This window comes from Prunus dulcis, chromosome 1 (genome assembly GCF_902201215.1).
Source record: "Prunus dulcis chromosome 1, ALMONDv2, whole genome shotgun sequence".
Classification (NCBI taxonomy): domain Eukaryota; kingdom Viridiplantae; phylum Streptophyta; class Magnoliopsida; order Rosales; family Rosaceae; genus Prunus; species Prunus dulcis.
In genome coordinates, this window is record NC_047650.1 from 34,022,510 (window position 1) to 34,043,876 (window position 21,367).

The window sequence follows — 21,367 nt, forward strand, 5'->3', positions numbered from 1 at the left end:
AAATGAGAATTTACATAATGAATATTTTAGTCTGTAATTAAGTGATTACGAGTAATTACTCATACACAAAGGTTATATGTTTGAATCTCCTTTTTTTAATATCACGTGTATAAAAAATGAAAGCTGTGTACTTTAATAAATGGTTTGTTTATACTCTTTACTTGTTTGCTTTTTTTAGGGAATTTTTTATTTTAATTATTCCGATTCGATCCATACCGTGATGTTTGATTTGGTTAACTGAAACAATATTCCTAACCCGACAGAAACCCGTACTGATCCAATATTTATACTTATTCTATTATTGAAATACAAAACAAGAAATCAAAGATAAATAAAATTAGCATTTTGTATCACTCCTTTATCACTGTCACATCTTTATCACCATTCTATCACTTCTTTATCACTCAGGTACTGTAGCACTTTTTGGTCAGAGAGGAATTTGAAATTCCTATGTTTTTCAGTTTTGACCTTTGTCCCGTTTTTTATCTGTAACTTTCCAACCGTTGATTTAAATTTTATGTTCTTTATATGGTTAGATTCAGCATGAAAAACTAAAGAACCCAACACGGAAAAAATGTCAAAATCATTTGCATAAATGTAGAGAATTCAGTAAAAATAACACTCAAATGTTCAAACAACAAACACAAGTGGCTCCCAGTACATCTTGCGTATATATTGAATAATATAGTGACTAAGTTATTTGATTTTATATTTGGATGAATTAGACTATTGGATTTTTATATTTTACAAGATAATTTGGTGTATTTGTTCAAGAACTTATGTTATGTGAAAGTATTATAAATTGTATTTTTATTAGTATGTTTTTATCATGGTAATACCAGCGTACTGAATCAATCTGAACCGAATATTAAGTTAACCAATCCAAAGTCTTTAGTTTGGTTAACGAAAAAGAAAATGAACTACTGAAATCTTTGATTTGGTTAACGAAAAGTCTTCTACCGTTCCAAATCGATTCGTACTCTAGAAATATCCAATGTTCACCGAGGAAACAACGCAAATGAAAAACAATAAGCACTACGTGAATGTCACGTAGTTGAACATATCCCGGGAGACTTTGGAAAAGGCCAAAGAAGAGAGAAATTTTTTAAAAGGAATCGTTATTTATTTTTGAATTTTTTAAGGAATTCATTATATTTGTATGTCTTTAATTTGAAAGTTAAGAAATTTTTTTGTCTTTTTTGAAATTTTTTTAACCTTTTGAAAAGTAAAAGTTTTCTTATAGTTAAAATCTAAATTTACTTTTTGATTAAACGTGAGGTCCATAGGCCCGAGCCCACGGACTCATTTATTTCGGGGCACCACTTTTTTGGTTGAAACCTAACCCCTTGTCCTCCACCTGGAGAGTGCGGAATTCTCGGCGCCAATTATCTAAACAACCAACTCAGCGTTAGTGAAGTCAATTAATCAGTCGCGCTAATTAAATATTAATGAGCGGCTCAGAAGCTCGAACTGCTCGGGATTTCAATGGCTCATCGGCTTGGTCTGGTCTGTGACCCCACCGAAATTCACATAAAATAGGCAGTGCTGTAAACAATCAGAGCTCCTTCATATTCATACATACATGACATGTTACAGACGTCGAAGGCATGTTCGATTTATTTGCTTTTTTGCAAGCTGGAAAAGCTAAAAGCTTTTTTGGCAAGCAAAGTAGTAGTGTGTTTCCATTTGTCTGTCCCACAAGAAAAATATATAAAAACAACAACAAAAAAACCTTCAACCACGGCAACAGCTCACCACTTGGCTTAGTTAGTCATCGCTTGTCCATGTTGAAGAATTGGACTAAAAAAAAAGAAAATAAATAATATATATATATATATATGATGTGGTGAAATGGGAAAAAATCTTGGCTTTAAGGAAAATGTGGTGTGCTGTGATTGGCAATGAAGTCAATTGCTTGTATTGATTGCCATGGAAAAGTTTTAGGCTCTGAATATCCACATGCCCATAACATGCAATATAGCTGTCTTTCTTTTTATAAATATATGGAGAAAAGGAGGAAATTAAAGATAAGAATTAGCTCCTGTCCATTCATATTTGCTCATCACGTGTTCATACATATCCCTAGAGGGACACCAAATATGATTTGAGGATGATTGACTCATCTGCTCAAAACTACAACTGTTCCTAGAACCTGAAATTGGTATCTATGTAGAATTTTCAATTAAACAAAACATGTACCTCATTGTTAGTATCAACTCACAAACGCGTGTGCGACTAACCTTAACATAAGTCTTATCTCAAAATAAAAACTGTTTTACCTGCTAAAGGTAAAAGGGTTGAGTGAGAAAAGGGAAATACAGAGAAGGGAGGGAGGAGATAGGAGGATTAAACAAGGAAGAAAGCCATTTGAAGACAAAATAGGATACATATAGATTTTGGAAAGAGACCTATACACCGCAATTTGGTTCACTTACGTGAAGACCACTTTGGTGCATTTGCATCACAGTTTCTGTCAAGCCAATACAAGGCACACGGTTTCTATGCGTATGCAAGTTGTTTCATTTATAGATAAAGACATCACGTAGGCTCATGGCATACGTGGATCTTGATGGCTGTGCAATTCTGAGACCTCACTGGACAAATATATTGTTTTTATGCATATACAGACTTAGTCGAGTTGGCTAGAATAAATGTGCTCCATTCTACACCGAGTTCACCTCTACCAATCTGATCACAGCAGGACAGGCCATGTGCTTGATAGAAATATTAACAGAGTTTGAGACAGTATCTTAAGTATAGAATTTTGGGTTTCCATAAGTTGACTAGGTCAAGAGACAGAAACCAGCCAGATCATAAATTGTTATTTTTATGTTGGAGAAAAACAAGAAAGAAGCAATAAGTAAATTCAACCACTACACGAATGATCTGAAATAAATTACCTAAGCTTCTGATCCTTGTGCCTGTTAGAGTGGTAGGTCCTTCCAGGCATCAATACTCCCTCAACAAAAACCTGTGAGAAATCATAACATCACTGACACTAGAGATTTGCAGCTTTTTTTGTTTTTGTTTTTTAATTTCAGAGGCCCAGAAGAACCCAACTCAAAAATACAATTTTTAATGCCATGGCCTGAGAAAGTGAGAATACAAAAGAAAGCAGAGTGGTATGAGAGCTGTCTTGAACTAAGTTTTGAGGGAGACACGTAGACTGAGAGAGAGAGGTGAAGAAGAGGGAAAGAGGTGCTGGGTTTTGGCTTACAGGGGATCGATGAGCCTGCAGAGCAATCTGAGGCAGATTGAGTGCTTCCATTTTCTTCCTGTTTTCCTCCACCAAACACTGCTGAAAAGAGCTCTCGTATGATAACTTAGAGTTAGCCGCCACCATTTTTCCCGAGAACCAAACGGAAGATCTCTCTGCCTCTGTCTCTGTCTCTTCTTCTCCTATTTTTCTTTGGATGGAAGAAAGAAGGGAAATGGATGGAGGCAAAAGAAAATAGAAAAAACCCTCTTTGGTAGTCGACCGTTAAGTTCCTTTCCACTGCATTGAGTAATGGAAGCATTACAGTTGGAAGCTGATTAGTCAGCAGCGGCCATTCTTTTTTATTTTTGTTAATTATTTATTTTCATGTATTACCCTTTTTTTTTCTTTCAATACAAGAGATGGTCTAAACTATAGGAACGTGGATTTCTATGCACTTATCTTTATCCTCAAACTGATTACATGCACTTAGTTTTTTGCTTTAACTGCTGTAAAACTGGTGTTAGAGCACTCGTCAATTAATTATCATCAAATCTCAGAGGGTTCAAATTCTGACTTTCAAATTTTACGTCTGTAGTGGCCTATTAACTTGTAAAACTGGTGAAATGTGTTAATGCCGCCGGAATTTGTGACAGGTTATTTGAATTTTGAAAAAACAAAGCTGTGATTGGCATGAAGTCAATTGCTCATTTGCTTGTCCTCGTTGCCAGGTTCTGAAGCGCATGAATCTTCTAAAATAGACAACGTATATTCGTATTTGATCATGGCTTCAAATTTTTTGAGGTAAACAAGAAAGAAAGCCATTGCAAGACAAGATAGGTTGCTTCTGGAATTTTGAAAGAGACCTAAAAACCATAAGTTTGTTCACTTACGTGAAAAGCAACTTTGTGCCAATGCATCCCAGCATGTCAGTCAAGTCATTATAAAATGCATGGTTACATTATAAACACAGACGGATGCATGATCCTGTCCCCTGATTTGTGTTCTGTTGTATACGAAAGTTATGCATGGTTACATTATAAACACAGACGGATGCATGATCCTGTGCCCTGATTTGTGTTCTGTTGTATACGAAAGTTATTTCGGTTAGAGATGTGCTGCCCTCTACTTCTGGGTTCATATAAAGACATCACATATGGTCCCAGGAAGCTTGCATTAATAAATTACAGCTTTGTATCCTCTTTTTTTTTTTTTTTTTTTTTTCCAGATATGGTCAATTAAACCTATCTCATCAGACCTCTCTCACAGTAGAACACAACATGTCCTTGATATGTTAGACAATATATAGCGTTTAGAGTTTGGGAAACCAAAAGCCAAAGAGTGAAAGTATGACTCTGTGGTGAAAAGGAAAAGTCCTGCATATAGTGAATTGGGGTGTTGTGATTGGCAATTAAATCAATTACTTGCACTGATTGCCATTAGCAACCATAAAGTTTTAGGCTTTGAACCCACATGCTCATAACATGCAATATATTTGCTCATCATGGGGTCATATATATCTCTTCAGGGACACCAGTGGAAATTAGCATCAATGTAGTGTCTTCTATTAGACAAAACATGTACCTTTCTAGGAACAAATAGAGCTCACTGCAAAACATATGCAAGTCTTATCCCAATCCCCAAACTTCTTTTTACCTGCAAAAAATAAGATAGAAGAGAGAATCAAGATCAAAAAAATCTCTACAAGGAAGAAAAGCCATTTGAAGACAAAATAGGCCGCTTATGGATTTTTGAAAGAGACCTATCAACCAAAAATTCATTCACTAGTCACTTGTGAAGGCAACTTTGTGTACTCGCATCACAGTATGTCAGTCCAGCCAATAGAAGCTACATGTTTTCTACATAAATACAGACAGATGTATGCCCTTTGCCCTCATTTGTGGTCCCTTGCCTATGTAAGTTGTTTCATTTATAGATGTTATGACGGCTGAGTAATTCTGATACTAAATCTGGTCTCAGGTAGATAAGCTCTTGGCAATATTGTTCCATTTTACTTCAGCAGAACAAGCTATGTTCTTGATATAATACTTAAAGAGTTTGAGACAATATCTTAAGTATAGAATTTCTGTATCCATAAGTAATTCTATGACTAGGTCAAGGCACAAAACCCAGATCATAAATTGTTATTTTCATGTTGGAGAAAAACAAGAGAGAAACAATAAATAAATTCAACCTCTACAAGAATAATCAGAAACCAATTACCTAAGCTGATCCAGCTGAGCTGCCTTCAGATCTTTTTACTCTTACAATGTACACCTAAACAGACAACATAATCAATGAAATTATATTAAAAAAATGAAAAAGTCATGTATCCCTGAGCCCCCAAATCAAAATGTGATAATAATCAATCACCTTAAATGCAGTAGGCCGGATCAATTGAAAAACCAATGCATCCCCTTCCACCAAATCATGAGCAAAGGCAAATTCTTTCCATCCAGCAGAGAGTCCAAATCTTTGGGCCAAGTATCGAGTAGGGTACTCGTTTCCATCTACATCTACCAATGTCATAACTTCATCACCCTTTGAGAGGTTCTCTATGCAGAACTGTCTTTTAAGACACTGTTGCCAAAATCAGATAGATAAATTACTCCTCACAATTACACTCTACTGGTTCACCAACTTGACTTGCTTAATGTTTTACCAGAAAGAATCCACCACTGATATAAGATGGGAGTATTGTTTTCACAATGGTCGGGTTATCGGAACCCAAACCAGACACTAATTCCTGGGCTTCATGCAATGCGGCAGCTCTGGCTTCATCTGAAGCAGAAGCGTTTGTTCGGTTCCACAAACCCTTCTGCCGACTAGAGCGGTAAGACCTTCTGGGCATTCTTACTCGTTCAACAAAAACCTGTGAAAAATCACAACATCACCAAAGATTGCAACTTTCTTTTTTCTTTTTTCCTCTTTTTTTTTTTTTTTTAATTCAGAAGACATAAAGATTAAAACTTTGAACAATGAGTAGAGGGAAAAATGAAATCGGCCCACCTCTTTGTAAACCGGGGAAGAATGATTCGAGACGCGAGTGGATCTCCGGACCTGAACAAGATGCTTCTCGAACGTACGAGGCCTCGCGAGCTCCACCTGAGAAAGTGATCGTACAAGAGAGAGCAGAGTGAGAGATGTTTTGAGTCACACAGAGAGAGAGAGAGAGAGAGAGAGAGAGAGAGAGAGAGAGGTGATGAGGGAAGGAGGGGTTGGCGTACAGGGGCTGGATGAGCCAGCTGGGCAAGCTGAGGCAGATTGAGTGCTGCCATTTTCTTCCTATTTTCCTCCAAGCTCTGCTGCCGAGACTCCTCGTATAACAACTTAGGCTTGGCCATCACCATTTTCCCAAGAACCAAGCAGAGAATTCTCTGTGTCTCTCTGTATCTGCCACTTAGCCGAAGCTTTTGCCCTGGGGTTCTGTGTTTAATTCAAAAGGGGTTTAAGGAGAGTTATTGTGGAGGGAAAAAAAAAAAAAAAAATTTAAGCAAGAAAATTTTCGATTTTGCCGATGATAATAAATATTTCCTTTCATAAACATGATGAAAGATTTGGGCTGGGCTGCACAATTTGGGCCAACATTTCACTTTGTGACTTTGAACATGGTCTATTGGTCCAGTAACTTGTAAAAGTGGTGAAATGCATACAGAATTTGACTGCCTCGTTTCATGGTTTGCATATAATGAACACTGAAGCTGAAGCCTAGCTTACAGTATGAGAAATTACAAGCCTTTCTTCAGATATGCATGATCATTTGTGAATCCATAAGCCAAGTGTCAAGAGAGTACATAAGAAATATGCATTTACAATTCGAAGAAAATGTAATTAGTGGTCAATGCGTAAGCTCTATAAGAATGATCACAAAACAATCGCCAACATTGACCCAACTTCACAATAGTTAAAGCTTGTTGCCATCTTCGGGCCTTCCCACCCTTAAAATGTACACCTGAAAAGACAATACAAGTACATAAGATCAAAAGTAAAACCAAAGTAAGAAGCTCTAAATAAATGTAGGAAATGGTATGTGTCTTCATAATTTACCTTGAATGCTGTACGGCGAATCAACTGAAAAACCAATGCATCCCCATCAACCAAATCATGAGCAACTGCAAATCCCTTCCATCCACCACTGAGTCCTGTCTTCCTGGCCAAGTATATAGTCGGGTACTCGTCGCCATCTTCATCTATCAATGTCATAACTTCATCGCCCTTTGGGAAGTGCTCCTTGCAGAACTGGACTTGAAGACCCTGTTGCCACAATTAGATAGAGTTATTACTAGTTCCCATCTACTGTTGAATCAAATTGACTGCTCCTACATAGTTACACAATATGAAGCAGCACACTGTAACCAAAAACATGAAGCAGTACGTTGCCCTATAACACACATTTTAGTTTACAATTTCGAACCCGATAGAATATCCATTAACAAGAGTAAATTGGTCCTTCAACTGGTTATGGAGCAGCACATTGTAACCAAAAAAATATAAAGCAGTACATTGCCATAGAAACACTTAGTTTACAAATTGGAACCGGATAGAACATCCATTAAGGAGTAAATTGGTCTTTCAATTGGTTATGGAGCAGTACATTGCACAAATAAAGTAAACTACAGTGTTCAAAACATGTGGGATTTTAGCATAACAAACAATGCCACACCAAAAGAATACAGAAAAGTAACATGATAAAGTGAAAAAGGTGAGATTGTGAGTAAATAAAGCGACTTGATTACCAGCCAGAATCCACCAGAAACATGAGATGGGAGCATTGTTTTTACAAAGATCGGGTGATCAGATCCCAAACCAGACTCTAAATTCTCAGCTCTCTCCATGGCTTCAGCTCTGGCTTCATCCGAAGCATATACCCGGTTCGACAAATCCCTGTGCCTACTAGAGTAAGACTTTCTGGGTATCATCACTCGATCAACAACAACCTGTCACAAATTGTAAGATCACAAAAGATTGAAACGTTCATACGTTTTTTATAAAACAAAAACTTTGAACAAGTAGTGGAGGAAAAATGAAAGAACCCACTTCTTTGTAAACAGGGGTAGGCAGGTTTGCGACACGAGAGGACCTCCTCACCACAACCATCTGCTTCTCGACGGTACGAGGCTTCGTCCGCTTCATCTGAGAATGAAAGATAAAGCAGAGTGAGATGTTTTTGCATAATGGAGATAGGTGCTGACAGAAGGAGGGGTTTAGGGTTTAGGCTTACTTACAGGGGAGGGTTTGGGCGAAGATGTGGTTTTAAGAGCCTGAGCAAGCTGAGGCAGATTCAGTGCTTCCATTCTCTTCTTGTTTTCCTCCAATCTCTGCCTACGAGACTCCTCGTAGGACAGCTTGGACTTGGCCATCACCATTTTCCCCATAACCAAGCAGAAATATTTCTGTCTCTCTCTGTCTCTGATTTTTGTTTTCAGTTTTGAGTGGAAGAAGGAAGGAAAATGGTGGCAAAGTCTACATTTAAAAGACCCTCCTTGCGAGTCGACCGTTAAGTTCCCACTGCTTTGAGAAATGGACGAATCACATTTTGAAGTTTATTATTATTATTATCCTTAAATTATGCTTGTGACTTGTCAATGGACGTAGTTTTATCCTTTTACTGCTGTAGCAGTCAATCAATTGGCGTTAAATCGTACCAGACGATTCAAATTCAAACTTTCAAATTTACCATCTCTAGTCCGGGTCTAGCATTCCGGTAACCTGTAAAACTGGTGGAAGAACAATTGTAAAGAATTGGGGTGGCTGTGATTGCCATTTTCAATGGAAAGACCACAGGTTCTGAAGCACATATAGCTGTCTTGGTTCTTTTTTTCTTTTTTTCTTTTTCACATAAAATTGTATTTGTTTATTTTTCACAAAACATGTACAAAGAACCAGAATTGGCATATATATATATATATATATATATATATATGGTGGTTTTGCAAGTATTTCAATCAAGCCTTACTTTTGATATGATTGTTTAACCTATCTCAATATCACAGCAGAAGGAACCATGTGATTGGTATGTCAATAGAGTTTTAGACAACATCTAGTGTATGGAATTTGGAATCCATAAGCCAAAGGGTAAATCTATGACTAGGTCAAGGAAGTTCATAAGAAATGTACATTTACAATTCTTAGGGAAATTCGTGGTCTAAATGACGAAGAAGCGATAGAAATCAGGTCACAAATTGCTATTTCTTTGGTCAATGCATAAGCTGCAAAAGAAAGAGAGAACCAGTACGTAAATTCTACCTCTCTCCAAGAAAGATCACAAAACAATCCCCAACATTGAGCCAAAAGTTCAATAGTAATCTTGTTGCCCTCTTAAGTTCTTTCCACCCTTATAATGTACACCTGAAATGATGATACAAGCACATTAAGTTAAAAATAGAAACTGAAAGCTGAAAACAAAGTAATGGGATGGTCTGATAAACGTAGCACATGATTCGTCCGGCACTTATCTAGTTAGAATAATTTTTATCTATTGAAGGCAATATCCCTGAGTCCCCCAAATCAAAATTTAGTAATCAATCACCTTGAATGTTTTAGGCCGGATTAGTTGAAAAACCAATGCATCCCCATCCACCAATTCATGAGCAATTGCAAACCCTCTCCACCCACCACTGAGTCCTCGTTTATTGGCCAAGTATACAATCTGGTACTCGTCGCCATCTTCATCTACCAATATCACAGATTCATCGCGCTTTGGGAGGTTCTTGTTGCAGAAATGGATTGGAAGACCCTGTTGCCAAAATTTGACACAAGAATTACAAGTCTACTGGTGAATCAAATTGACTCTTCATGCACAATATGAAGCAGGCAGCATATCACATAGATAACGGGTGATCAGCATAATGGGATATGCCACTTCCCTCAAACTAGACCTGGCTAATCAAGTAGGTGATAACCATTCACCTAGAAAGACATAGGTTACAATTTCGATTATGACAGAACATCCATTACAGAGCAAATTGGTCCTTAAATCAGTTACAGAGCAAATTGGTCCTTAAATCAGTTACAGAGCAGGCAGGTACGAGATTATGGTCATACAGACAATGTATAATAAGTTTGTAACTAGAAGCCGAACAGGACAGAACAACCCAGTATATAGAAGCCAAACAGGATGAATATGCTGTTCAAATCATGTGCCCTTTTGACAAACAATGTCGTACTCATACCAATACATAAGAAGCATACAATGGAAAGGTGACATTTTGAGCATATAAAGAAAAGCGACTTGTTTACCAGCCAGAATCCACCAGTGACATGTGATTGGAGCATGGGTTTCACAAAGGTCGGGTGATCGGATCCCAAACCCGACTCTAATTCCTCGGCTCTCTCTGTCGCCTCAGCTCTTGCTTCATCTGAAGCATATACCCGGTTCGAAAAATCCCTATGCTTGGAAGTAGAATGCCTTCTGGGCATCCTCAATGGATCCACAGCAATCTGTCACAATTCATAACATCACTAAAGATTGTAACTTTGTTACTCAAAACCCAAAAAGAAAGAAACTTTGAACAATTACTAGATGGAAAATGAAAGAACCCACTTCTTTGTAAACAGGGGTAGGCAGGTTTGCGACGCGAGAGGACCTCCTCACCACAACCATCTGCTTCTCGACTGTCCGGGGCTTTGCTCGCTTCATCTGAAAATGGAAGATAAAGCAGAGTGAGATGTTTTTGCATAACAGAGATAGATGCTGAGAGGAGGTGGGGTTTAAGGATTAGGCTTACTTACAGGAGAGGGTTTAGGAAAGGATGGGGCTTTTAGAGCCTGAGCAAGCTGGGGCAGATTCAGTGCCTCCATTCTCTTCTTGTTTTCCTCCATCCTCTGCCGTCGAGACTCCTCGTATGATAAATTGGCGGCCACCATTTTTCCCTAGAACCAAACGGAAAATTTCTCTCTCTCTTAATCTCTGGTTTTTTTGTTTTGTTTTTGGTGGAGGAAGGAAAGTGAAATGGTGGCAAAGTCCTTATTTTAAACACCCTCCTTCCTATCGGTCAGCAGCAGCAATTCATTGTAATGTTCTTTTTTTGGTGAAAAGATTCATTGTGTTTTTATTTCCATGTACAGGTCCTATCACTTGAAATAAATTATGCTTATTAATTGCGAATTTGTGATACATTAATCAAAGGGCCTGCTTGCTTGTGTTCCTTTCATTGGTGTACGACTCAATCAATTGGCATCAAATCCGATCCAACGGGTCAAATTCAAATTTTCAAAATTTACCTCTGTTGCAATTGTTTTGAGCTGCCCAATGATTTTGTAACTTCTACAACTGGTGAAACTGTTTTTGAGAATAGCAGTGTTAAGGTGAATTGCTTATGTACCTAAATAATTTTTGACCGTCGATGCACGTGAAACGCACCCACGTGCGTATAAACTACTAATGGTGGCATCATTTCACGACGACGAATACATGGAATACATACTTATTGAAAGAGAAGTTAACACACTAAAAACACCCAACTTGATATCAATAAACTGATGATCTTTAGCGCCACATCCATCAAATTGAAAATGTTTACTAGTTAACTGGAGTCACATAAAGCAAACAACAAACCACACCCTCGTGCCTCGTCAAAGTTTATGTGATCAATATTTGATCAAGCCCAAGTTCTTGAGCCAAGGCAACACCTCCCCCAATCCTTCTTTCAATCCTCTGGGACTATAATCCAGCTCCTGCTTGGCCTTGTCACATGAATATGCCCATTGATGTCTCAAAACATAAACAGTCTGCAACCAAATGAACCAACCACCACAAAATCAAAACCCTAAAATTCGAGCACAACACAAACATTATCATCAACAACAAGATCAAACCCAAAACCCACATTACATACCGGAGGACTAATCAGAGGAAGCTTCCCTGTAATTCGAGAGAAAAGAACAGACGCCCACCCGTACACCTCAATCAACCACAATGGGATCCCAAATTTAGGCCTCTGCGTCTGAGTGATCACAGCTGCTACATCGAAAACGTGCTTAAACGATGCGTTTTCACCTGTTAGCAGATACCTCTCCCCTGTTCGACCTTTTTCCATAGCTCTGATATGGCCCTCCACAACATCATCGACATGGCTAAACGAATACCTATCGTTACCGGACCCTATATATCCAGGCAATCGGCCGTTGAACCGCTCGACGATCATCCGAGCGACGACGTTTCCAGCGGTGAGCTTTCCGGGCCCGTAGATTACTCCGGGATAAAGCAGCACCAACGGCAGCTCCTCTTGCTGCGCGGCCTGTAGCGCGATTTTATCGGCGGCAGCTTTCGATTTCTCGTACTCCGTACAGAAGAACTTCTCGTGATGGATCTGAGCCTCGTTGGCGACGTGGCCATCGGTCGGTCCGAGCGCGAAAAACGACGACGTGTAGATGACCTTCTGTACGGTCTTCGTCTCTCGAACCGCTCGCAGCACGCTCTTCAAACCCCCGACGTTGACCTAACGGGATCGGAGATTGAAAAGGAACGAACTTTACGAATCAAATACACAAAAAGGTGAAAACTTGAATTTTGATTAGATTTTGCGAGAAGCGGGAGCTTACGGAGAAGAACTTGGAGGGGTCGGGAAGCCAGGGCTCAACCACGGCGGCTGCGTGGAAAACGACGTCGCAGCCGGAGAAGGCGGAGAGGAGGGAGTTGTAGTCGGTGACGTCGCCGTGGACGAGTTCGAGGCCACCGTTACCGGTTGGTGACGGTGGAGGCAGGGAGGAGAGGTCGCTGGTTGGGCGGACCAAGGCGCGAACAGAATAGCCTTGTTTCAGCAGCTCGTGGCACAATCTGCCTCCTAGGTAGCCGGAGGCGCCGGTCAACAGTATCTTCATCTCTCCTTTTAGTAAAATTCACCGATTCAGAATTGTTTTGACTTTTGAAGAAGAGTTGATATTCAAGGAAGTTCATTTGCATGAAGAAACAAAAACATATTTTCTTTTCTTTTCTCTTATTTATTTATTTACTTATATTTGTTTTGTGTTTTGAAATAGTATATATTTTTAACATGAAGAGGTAGATTGGAATTTAAATTACACAAAGTGAATAGGATTCAACAAAAGCCAGAAGATTATTATTACTAATATTTATTTATTTATTTTTTCTTTTTGTACATTTACAAGTTCCTCTAATTTTCATTACAACGATTCTCATCACCCACCAAAGGTTCTTCAGTGAAGCCACTGTACATTTTTACGTAGGAGAAAGAGATCATCATCCTCCTTATTACAAAAAGAAAAAAGAAAATTTTCCCAATTATACCATTCTATAATCTTGACCGACGTATGCACTTGATTGGATTAAAAGGGGCATGCCGCCTTCTTGAAGCCAGTGAACGGCGGTTCCCATTCAAAGAGCCCGACGATGATTTTATATCCCAATCCTCAACAGTTTTCGGAACACAGATGTCAAAAAGGATCTGACCGAGGACACCGTGGACATTCATGGTTGGCGTTGGCGGGTTGGGCAGGTGAATCAAACCTTCCTTGCGCTCGTCTTGCATGGACCCAACATCTCTGCCTCCATCATACTCCATTGAACCAGGCGTGAAGAAGTGATCACTGGATGCCAGAGTGACTCCTCGAAACCCATTTGAGCCACCAGCAGCTTTTCTGAGACTACTCATCGGTTCATTGTCAATGATCTCATCTTGTGCTGCCTGCATACCCGATGTTTCTCCTTCCAGTCGTCGAATTCTTTGAGAATAAACTCCAGCTGCTTTCCCAAGGAGCTCAGTTACAGCAGCCTTGTAATCAATTGGATAATGCCTGTAATGGCCTGTGAGTCACAGCATTGAATCAAGTTGTAGGATTTAGTACATTTACACTATTCTCTAAATAAGCATTTTACTAGTAAGAAAGCTCTACATACAGTGAATAGCATTTGTTACTACTAAGTTTAGGTTTAGAAGCAGACCTACGTGAGGAGAGCCATTCCATTTTACTAGTTTAACATCAGCCCCAAGTTCTCGTAAGCGTTGAGAAAAATTATATATAACTTGAAATGGAGCGAGATCGTCGTTCTCTGAGCATAAGATTAGATATGGGGCCTGCATGCCCTGCATAAGAATGATACTGAATAAATGGAAGAGAAACAAATATGAAATTTTTTATAACATAATAGAATATAACCTGGAGTGTAACTAGTAACTTACAACAGTGGAGTAGAGAGTCTGCCAATACTCGGCACGGTGTGACTCAAACCGGTTGAGGAAGAGGGCATCAAGGCCAGAAGCAACGCCATTCGCCATCCAGGATGCGAATCTCGGTGGATGGGATATGTTCAGGACATTTGGGTGAAGAACAAATTTAGTACCCAGATCACTAGTAAAGTCCACTGGACTGGAATCATAGATGTGGCCAGAAATACAGTCCCTAACCAGTCGACAATCATCCTTCACAGCCAAAAATGAAAATTAATAAGATTACGAAATGGAACACACTATATTGCCCTTATCATAAAAACATAAACAATTACCTAAAATCTATTGATAGATAAACAATGAGAATGAAAACATATTCTTTTTTGGTCCCCTTATTTGATGCATCAATGTCTTTTAAATTTATAATCCAAAATTACATTATTTATTCTTTTGATTAGTTAAATTATCCTTAACGGAATGCAAAAGAAAAAATATACACACCAGATTCAGTTTTGCTTCACAAGTTCCCTCAATTATCTGCACAAATGAAAAATGCAGTCATCGCCTCAATCAATAGGATGCTACTTTACATGAACCAGAGAAATCCTTTCAACATAGAAAATATGAAAAAAAAAAAAAAATAGGAACATACAATACTAAAAGGAGTTTACCTGAATAACTTTGAACATACAGGCTTTTGGACCACCAGAAAAAGAGGCAAAGACCACGGGGCAAGGCTTAATCTTCAACTCCTGCATTTAAAATATAAAATAAAGCAATTAGCTTTACCCCGGACAAAAATTCAGGATGTTTGTTTACAAATGCCAATTTTTTGATGGAAACAGATCATACAACTATGGCAGTCATTTTCACTTTCAGGAATTGTGAAACTTCTACTTAAATGTATATGGTTTTGGATCTCAGACAGGTTCCTCAATATCATAGCCCAAACACAAGTTCTTCGGATAGGTTAATCAATAAACAGAACCTTTAGTCCCTGTGAAGCTATAGTTGGAGAACAATAATAGAACTAACCTCAAGAAGTTCATTCAGAATATCAGTCGCTAAAGTTGTAGCCTTCTCAGGAAAGAACCTGCAGGAATTATGTAAATCAAACCTCAGTACAACATCAAAAGGATGAGTACAAGCTGACCTTCTATTCTAGAGGCAGCAATTGTACATAATTGAATGATTGCAGCCATTATAACAGATAGATCCACGCATAATAACTCATGTTCTGCAAAAGTATATTGAGGAATTCAAGCCATCAAAGCTACAAATTAAGTTGAGCTTTGGAACATTTGAAGATTGAGGCGAATTTTTATATCACAGGGAGGAAGATATAAAACAACCATGTATCTCCAGGAAAAGGGGAAGAAAGTGTTCTCAGACACTCAGATATGCTTGTACAAAAGCTTAATTTTGTCAATTTACTTCACGGCAGTCCTTCATTTGTAACATGATTGCTATTGATAGCAAGAATGTTTCATAGTGCCAAAAAGTACAAAAAAAACAAGTTGCAGACCGTGAAAAAAATACTATTTATACGAATTGTCCATTCATCAACGACATATAAATTGCACTGTGTCAATGATTCTATTTTGGGAGATTCACATTAAATTTAGAGGACAAAGACTGCAATTCCAGATAGGCTCTCCACCTCAATCATAAAACTACTAAAGTCAGCAATGGCAACTGCAAGTTCCTGATTTCATAAAACAAGAAAAAGGGGGCTCAAATGCATTTCCCACCCAAAATCAATCAAATAAGGAAAGATAAATTGCACTGATTTAACCAGAATAACTCAGCAACACTCAAAATGCTAAGCAACCAAGTTCCTCCAACGACCCAAAAAGCAAAAGCAACCCAATTATAGCAAACTAGTCAAACCCAGAAAGGTAAACAACAAACGCCCTTACTATAATAATAATAAAATAAAAAAAGAACCTTGTATTTTCCAATTGGGAAAAAAGCAACGCAAAAACCCTGAAGAAAAAAACATCAAAACTAGCAAAAAATTGGAACTCACATATTGAGAAATTGGGCGTGGCAGACGAGTGTGTTCCAACCAATAGACGAGTAAAGCTCCACATAGCTCTTCAAGTGCCGCTCTTGGCTCGACATCCATGCAAACACCACCACTATCCCTTCAATTTCATCACTCCTCTTCTTTCTTCCCCAATAATACCTACCCCCAAATCCCCACATCTCCTCCTCCTGCACCCAAGAACCAAACTTTTTGCACAATTGCTTGAGATTGAGCTTCAAGAAGCTTACTTTCTTATCTGGGTTTCTTTGGAATTTGCAGAGAACTAATTGGGTTCAATTCAATCAAATGGATGAGAAGCGGGGTCTGCTTCTCTGGTTTTCACACCAAGTAAAAGTTTACAGCTTTTTTATACAGGGGAACGGGAGAGGCCAGCTTGGACCCTTTTGGACTTTCTTCTGCAATTATAGACACAGAGAGAGAGCTTCATCTGATTTGTCTCGACACTCGGCCACACTTCGCCACAAAAAGCGGGCCAATTTCTGTATGAGCCATTGAACTTATGCCTGCAATTGAATTACGCAATTACCCTTGTATCAAACGTGTCGATGCTTGATTGGATGGTGATGTAAAGGACTCGGGATAGAGGTATATATACAACCAAATTGCTAAATTTGTGTTTTTGTCTTCTGAAACGAAAAATCGACATCTTATTTCCTTTTTCTGTTCGATTTGTTTGGGGGAGATTAATCGGGGGGGTTGTATGTTGTTGACTTCTTGTCGTTTTCTCGCACTGTTAGAAATCCATCTAAATCCGGTTTGGTTGGTTTGCTATAGACGTAAACGCAAACAAATCGCCTTGTCTTTCCAGTTCAGCTACGCTTCCATGCATTTCGGTCTACGATAGGCAAGAGAAAAGCTAGCCCTAGCTCATTGTTACTCGGCAAATTTTGAAAAACATCCAACACATTGGACGATTTAAAGGCATTTTAGACTTTGAGTCTTAGAATTTCAACCACCTGAGGGAGTCTCGACCACGTTGGAGAGAATCTGAGCATTGCTTAAGGATGGTCGAGCCCTTGTCGAGAGGTTCGAGCACTGGTCAAGGGTTCGAGCATTGGTCAATGAGTCGTCGGGTGATTAGATTACTAAATTCTGACCAAAATAGGCTAAAAGTCAAGAATGTGCTAATATCATTCTCTATTTTTAGCTTGCTTATGTCTATCCTTTCACGTGTATTCCATAGCCTTTAATATGTTGAAAACGTAAATGGTCATTTCTCATATTTACAGCCTCAGGTGAAAATAACACGCACGCGATTTATCTTAGCAAGTTATCTAGCTTTCTAAGGAGGCAGTGAGAAATTTGGATCATTGCCACTACTATCAGGAGGACTTCAAATCTACATAATCTTTGAGGCCCGAATAGTTTAACAAGTCACTGACTAAGCTCCGCTATGAGTTTTTCAAGTGCCTCATTTGTGAGAGGGATGTGCAAACAATCCTGGCCATCAGAATTCCTTTTGGTCTTGACCAACTCATGATCTTTGAATTCTGTCAAATGGGAGTTAAGCGTAAGCTGGCTGCTCACTAGGAAGCGCTCTCGACAGCTTGCATACAGATTATCAACGGGCATACCTGAGAAATCAATACGTATTCAGATAATGTATGATCAATGGATTAGAAAGGTTAAAGCTTCGAAGAGTTCATGTAGGCTTTAATAGCTACTTACCTTCTTCATTAGAATGAGATAGTTGATATTCTGCAAGAACTTTGAACACACTCTGGGCATTGGATGTCAAACTCTGCAAAACTATTGTAGCACTTTTGGCACTTTGGGTGGTATTTCCATGCGCAAGAATCAGGGGAATGAGCATTCCTTCAATCTTGTATGGTGCAAAGGTAGGAACATGATGCCAGCACCAGTTGAACTGTGTGTGAACCATCTTCTTGTCCCACACTATTAAAGGCAAAGAAGGTGTGATTAAACTTGATGACATATGCAATTCTTTGATGCAGCATTTGTTTCATGCAGACAGTTTGTTATCAATTATATAACAAATTATAGCAAGAATAGACTTACAAAGAGGTGCATTCACATGATCGATAGAGGCCACCATGCGAATATGGGAACAAGAAGCAACTCGTGCAAGAACTTGTTGGGTTTCAGAGTCCCTTAATCCAGGCCCATCGATGTTATGAATGACAACGCATACAAAACATTCGTTTTTCCTTTCCTCATCCAAAAATGCAAGAAGATCATCCATGGATCTAGAACTAAATGGCTGTTGAACTTTGGAAGAGCTCCCAGGATTCTTTCTTTTGGATTTCAGTTGATCCCACAGAAGTTCAGCTAAGGCTGCCACAACCTATATTTCAAACATTAGATAGCATGTTAACAGAAATGATAATGCTGAATGTTGCCGTTCACAAATTAGTCTTGAGGGCATATGCCTGTCCTGGGTTTGGGTCTATTTTTCCATTTCTTCTCTTCCAGGTTTTGTCATATTTTCATACGAGGAAGATGGGCTTGGCCACCTCAGAACAACTTAAGTGCGCTCAAGGTGATCAGCACATTGTTCACAAAGTTCATTGTAGCTTGCGTCTGACATGGTAGGGCAGGAATCAAAAATCATATTGCCAATAAGAATAAACCACACAATTGGCAAATCCAGAAAACTCGCATATTGCTTTGGAACGGGCACAAGCTCTTATGTATGTGTAAACATGATATTATGGTTAAATGAATTATGACTATTTTGTATCCCAAGTAATTAATACCTGTTTTATATTTATTCCTGGAAGATATCCATTGACAACAACCACAGAATACTCGGTCAATGATGTTGAAGCAAAATCTTCAAGCAAGGCCTTCTTCGATCCAAATCCATACATAAGAAGGCCAAGACCACATCTAAGAACAATAAAATGGGTGAATAAGAACATACAAAATAGATGTTCAACAACAATACAAATAGTATAAGCTAAGAGATAAGTGTAAGACAAAACCACCTGCCCACAAATTAATAACTAAGAAACAATAAATCAAAGGGAAATCTCAAAACTTTAAACTACAATTTATGTCGAAACTGATTCATAAATAACAGGCATCAAGTCCAGAAGTCAATCAATTGCTAAAAGAAAACAATGCAATTCCTTCTGGTACAAAAATAGTAGTCCCATTGCCCACCTAATAAATGCATCAGGGCACCAATTGCCATAGGCAATACTCAAGTAAAAAAAAAAACACTACAATTTGTAGCATAAGAAGCCAGAAAGATAATTTATTTTCTCTATTGGCACAAAAATTAACTTGAATGCAACCTTCCTACATTAGATCCCAATCTACACAAATGATAATTTAAGAGAAGAGCATTTGAGACATTGTGGATTAATTTACAAGGTAGGAGAATACCTTAGCTCAAAAGCCCATTCAGGGTACGAACTTTTATAACTGTTCATCAATTCCTTGACCTCTTTCTCATGTTTTGGTTCGATTTTAGATACTGCTGCAATCAGTTCCTACACATTAGAAGAAAACAAACAATAACCAATCAGCCAAAGTTTCAAGGTTGAACTAAAACAACAAAAGAAATGGGAGATTTTGAAGGACTTGAAGGCGACCCAGCATTACCTGTTCGTCAACGACGTCAATATCAGAGAGCTTAGAATGAGATCTCTTGCCGGAGCCACGGAGCTCCTTTGCCAGAAAGTAATTTCTGGACAACCCAAACTCTTCGTTATCGCCATCGTTCATCTCCATGGCTTTGATTTCAATTTGATGGTAGCCCCAAACACCCCAAGTCTCAACTCAAGGGGCGTGCCCTAATAAAAGCTGCTTCTCCAGTTCTGCATTTTCCCGCTATTTTTCCCTTTCGGTGCGAAAACTGGGCTTGGGCTGAGCATCAGCCCATTAAGCCTTATTAACTATTTTACGTGCGAGGCCCATTCATTGTATTGAGTTTGTTTCAATTATAATTATTTTTTCTGAAAGTTTACTCTTTTGTTTTGCTAAAACAATTGATAAAATTCATCTAATATATGGGAGGGGGCTTATAAAATAAATAAAAAATTTATGGAGAGGGATACTCAAATTTGGGTGCAAGCGGCGGACTGCCCTGGCCAACTCGCCTAATTCACCCATATTTGCTTTTTTTTTCCTTCTCTAAATGGGATTGCAACTGCTGTTTGATTCTATCTCATTAAAAAAATTATTTGCCCTTTGATAAAATTGAAACACTACATAGTTAAGTCAGTGGGCTTTATAATGTGATGGTTGACTTTCTTACAATTACCAACCCAAAAAAAAAAAAAAAAGATGACTTTCTTACAATTACCAAAAAATAGTTTACTTTCCTACATCACAAATTTTTTACCTTAAGTGGGTAAGCTTTATGCTTTATTGGATTGTGATATAGTTCAACATTTCCTTATTTGATAAAAGGAAAATCGAATTATATAACAGTTTTACTTTATTTTATACACGTGGCTACTATAAAAAAAAAATTTCTTCATAAAACAAAACCATTTGTGGAAAATAAATAACTAGATTTTGTGTTATAGTTATACAATATAAGATAATATTGTATTAATGGTAAATTTGTCATGATTTAAAACCATCCAACTCAACATATAGAAAACAAGATTTTAGATGCTGCTATTAATCAAAGAAGGCCGACAAACATATGTATCATATCCTCATCCTATTTAAATAAAACAAAAACTTGCATCTGCCACTTCACATCTTTCACTGTTGTACACAAAATAAATACATAAATGTATAAATCACGTGATAGGTATATCTCATATAGAGTCCAAAACTATGATGCAATCCTTTAATCACGAAATAAGTAATTCAATACGCGTTTTATTATAAAGTTACATCAAGCAATAAATAATGGTTTGCCTATTTTATGCAGGATATTCAATGTTGAAGATTTTAGGGTTCTTTAGTTTTAACCCATAAAAAACTTAATTAATTTGAAAAAAAGATAATTAATTTTGCTTAATTAATATAAAACCAAAGCCACCTAATTTTACCAAAAGGATATCCAAC

At 38.2% G+C, this 21,367-nt stretch overlaps 5 protein-coding genes and 1 long non-coding RNA gene across 11 annotated transcripts; all 6 read right to left on the reverse strand.

Moving 5' to 3' along the window:
• Nucleotides 1-2,021: 2,021 nt before the first annotated feature.
• LOC117614463 lies at nucleotides 2,022-3,744 on the reverse strand. Its single transcript, XR_004583874.1, has 2 exons — nucleotides 3,218-3,744; nucleotides 2,022-2,971 (listed from the first exon to the last, which is right to left on the reverse strand). It is a non-coding gene; the product is annotated as an uncharacterized LOC117614463 (long non-coding RNA).
• Nucleotides 3,745-4,546: 802 nt separating this feature from the next.
• Nucleotides 4,547-6,683, reverse strand: LOC117614525 (B3 domain-containing protein At5g42700-like). Its single transcript, XM_034343365.1, has 6 exons — nucleotides 6,424-6,683; nucleotides 6,206-6,301; nucleotides 5,859-6,068; nucleotides 5,570-5,776; nucleotides 5,420-5,473; nucleotides 4,547-4,851 (listed from the first exon to the last, which is right to left on the reverse strand). The coding sequence occupies exons 1-5, from the start codon at nucleotides 6,544-6,546 to the stop codon at nucleotides 5,420-5,422; spliced, it is 690 nt and encodes a 229-aa protein (XP_034199256.1). The 5' UTR covers nucleotides 6,547-6,683; the 3' UTR covers nucleotides 4,547-4,851.
• A 159-nt stretch (nucleotides 6,684-6,842) lies between these two features.
• On the reverse strand, nucleotides 6,843-11,211 carry LOC117616833 (B3 domain-containing protein At5g42700-like). 6 transcript variants are annotated; one of them, XM_034346262.1, is made up of 6 exons: nucleotides 9,443-9,494; nucleotides 8,422-8,704; nucleotides 8,234-8,329; nucleotides 7,933-8,133; nucleotides 7,244-7,450; nucleotides 6,843-7,148 (listed from the first exon to the last, which is right to left on the reverse strand). In XM_034346262.1, the coding sequence occupies exons 2-6, from the start codon at nucleotides 8,569-8,571 to the stop codon at nucleotides 7,101-7,103; spliced, it is 702 nt and encodes a 233-aa protein (XP_034202153.1). In that variant the 5' UTR covers nucleotides 8,572-8,704; nucleotides 9,443-9,494; the 3' UTR covers nucleotides 6,843-7,100. The 6 variants fall into 6 exon arrangements, 4 of the variants coding, with proteins under 4 accessions (XP_034202153.1, XP_034202155.1, XP_034202154.1 ...); XR_004584188.1 differs by lacking the exons at nucleotides 6,843-7,148; nucleotides 7,244-7,450; nucleotides 7,933-8,133; nucleotides 8,234-8,329 and adding exons at nucleotides 9,726-9,932; nucleotides 10,436-10,636; nucleotides 10,740-10,835; nucleotides 10,928-11,211 and having other exon boundaries at nucleotides 8,444-8,704; nucleotides 9,443-9,544; XR_004584189.1 differs by lacking the exons at nucleotides 6,843-7,148; nucleotides 7,244-7,450; nucleotides 7,933-8,133; nucleotides 8,234-8,329; nucleotides 8,422-8,704 and adding exons at nucleotides 8,712-8,913; nucleotides 9,726-9,932; nucleotides 10,436-10,636; nucleotides 10,740-10,835; nucleotides 10,928-11,211 and having other exon boundaries at nucleotides 9,443-9,544.
• A 395-nt stretch (nucleotides 11,212-11,606) lies between these two features.
• On the reverse strand, nucleotides 11,607-13,133 carry LOC117634062 (putative dihydroflavonol 4-reductase). The gene is made up of 3 exons (XM_034367965.1): nucleotides 12,740-13,133; nucleotides 12,034-12,636; nucleotides 11,607-11,926 (listed from the first exon to the last, which is right to left on the reverse strand). The coding sequence occupies exons 1-3, from the start codon at nucleotides 13,016-13,018 to the stop codon at nucleotides 11,786-11,788; spliced, it is 1,023 nt and encodes a 340-aa protein (XP_034223856.1). The 5' UTR covers nucleotides 13,019-13,133; the 3' UTR covers nucleotides 11,607-11,785.
• A 97-nt stretch (nucleotides 13,134-13,230) lies between these two features.
• LOC117634053 lies at nucleotides 13,231-16,822 on the reverse strand. Its single transcript, XM_034367956.1, has 7 exons — nucleotides 16,355-16,822; nucleotides 15,361-15,418; nucleotides 14,997-15,077; nucleotides 14,827-14,862; nucleotides 14,338-14,577; nucleotides 14,100-14,241; nucleotides 13,231-13,961 (listed from the first exon to the last, which is right to left on the reverse strand). The coding sequence occupies exons 1-7, from the start codon at nucleotides 16,531-16,533 to the stop codon at nucleotides 13,450-13,452; spliced, it is 1,248 nt and encodes a 415-aa protein (XP_034223847.1). The 5' UTR covers nucleotides 16,534-16,822; the 3' UTR covers nucleotides 13,231-13,449.
• Nucleotides 16,823-17,548: 726 nt separating this feature from the next.
• LOC117614531 (origin of replication complex subunit 2) lies at nucleotides 17,549-20,133 on the reverse strand. Its single transcript, XM_034343374.1, has 6 exons — nucleotides 19,946-20,133; nucleotides 19,727-19,833; nucleotides 19,093-19,225; nucleotides 18,395-18,680; nucleotides 18,044-18,271; nucleotides 17,549-17,949 (listed from the first exon to the last, which is right to left on the reverse strand). The coding sequence occupies exons 1-6, from the start codon at nucleotides 20,072-20,074 to the stop codon at nucleotides 17,750-17,752; spliced, it is 1,083 nt and encodes a 360-aa protein (XP_034199265.1). The 5' UTR covers nucleotides 20,075-20,133; the 3' UTR covers nucleotides 17,549-17,749.
• Nucleotides 20,134-21,367: the final 1,234 nt, after the last annotated feature.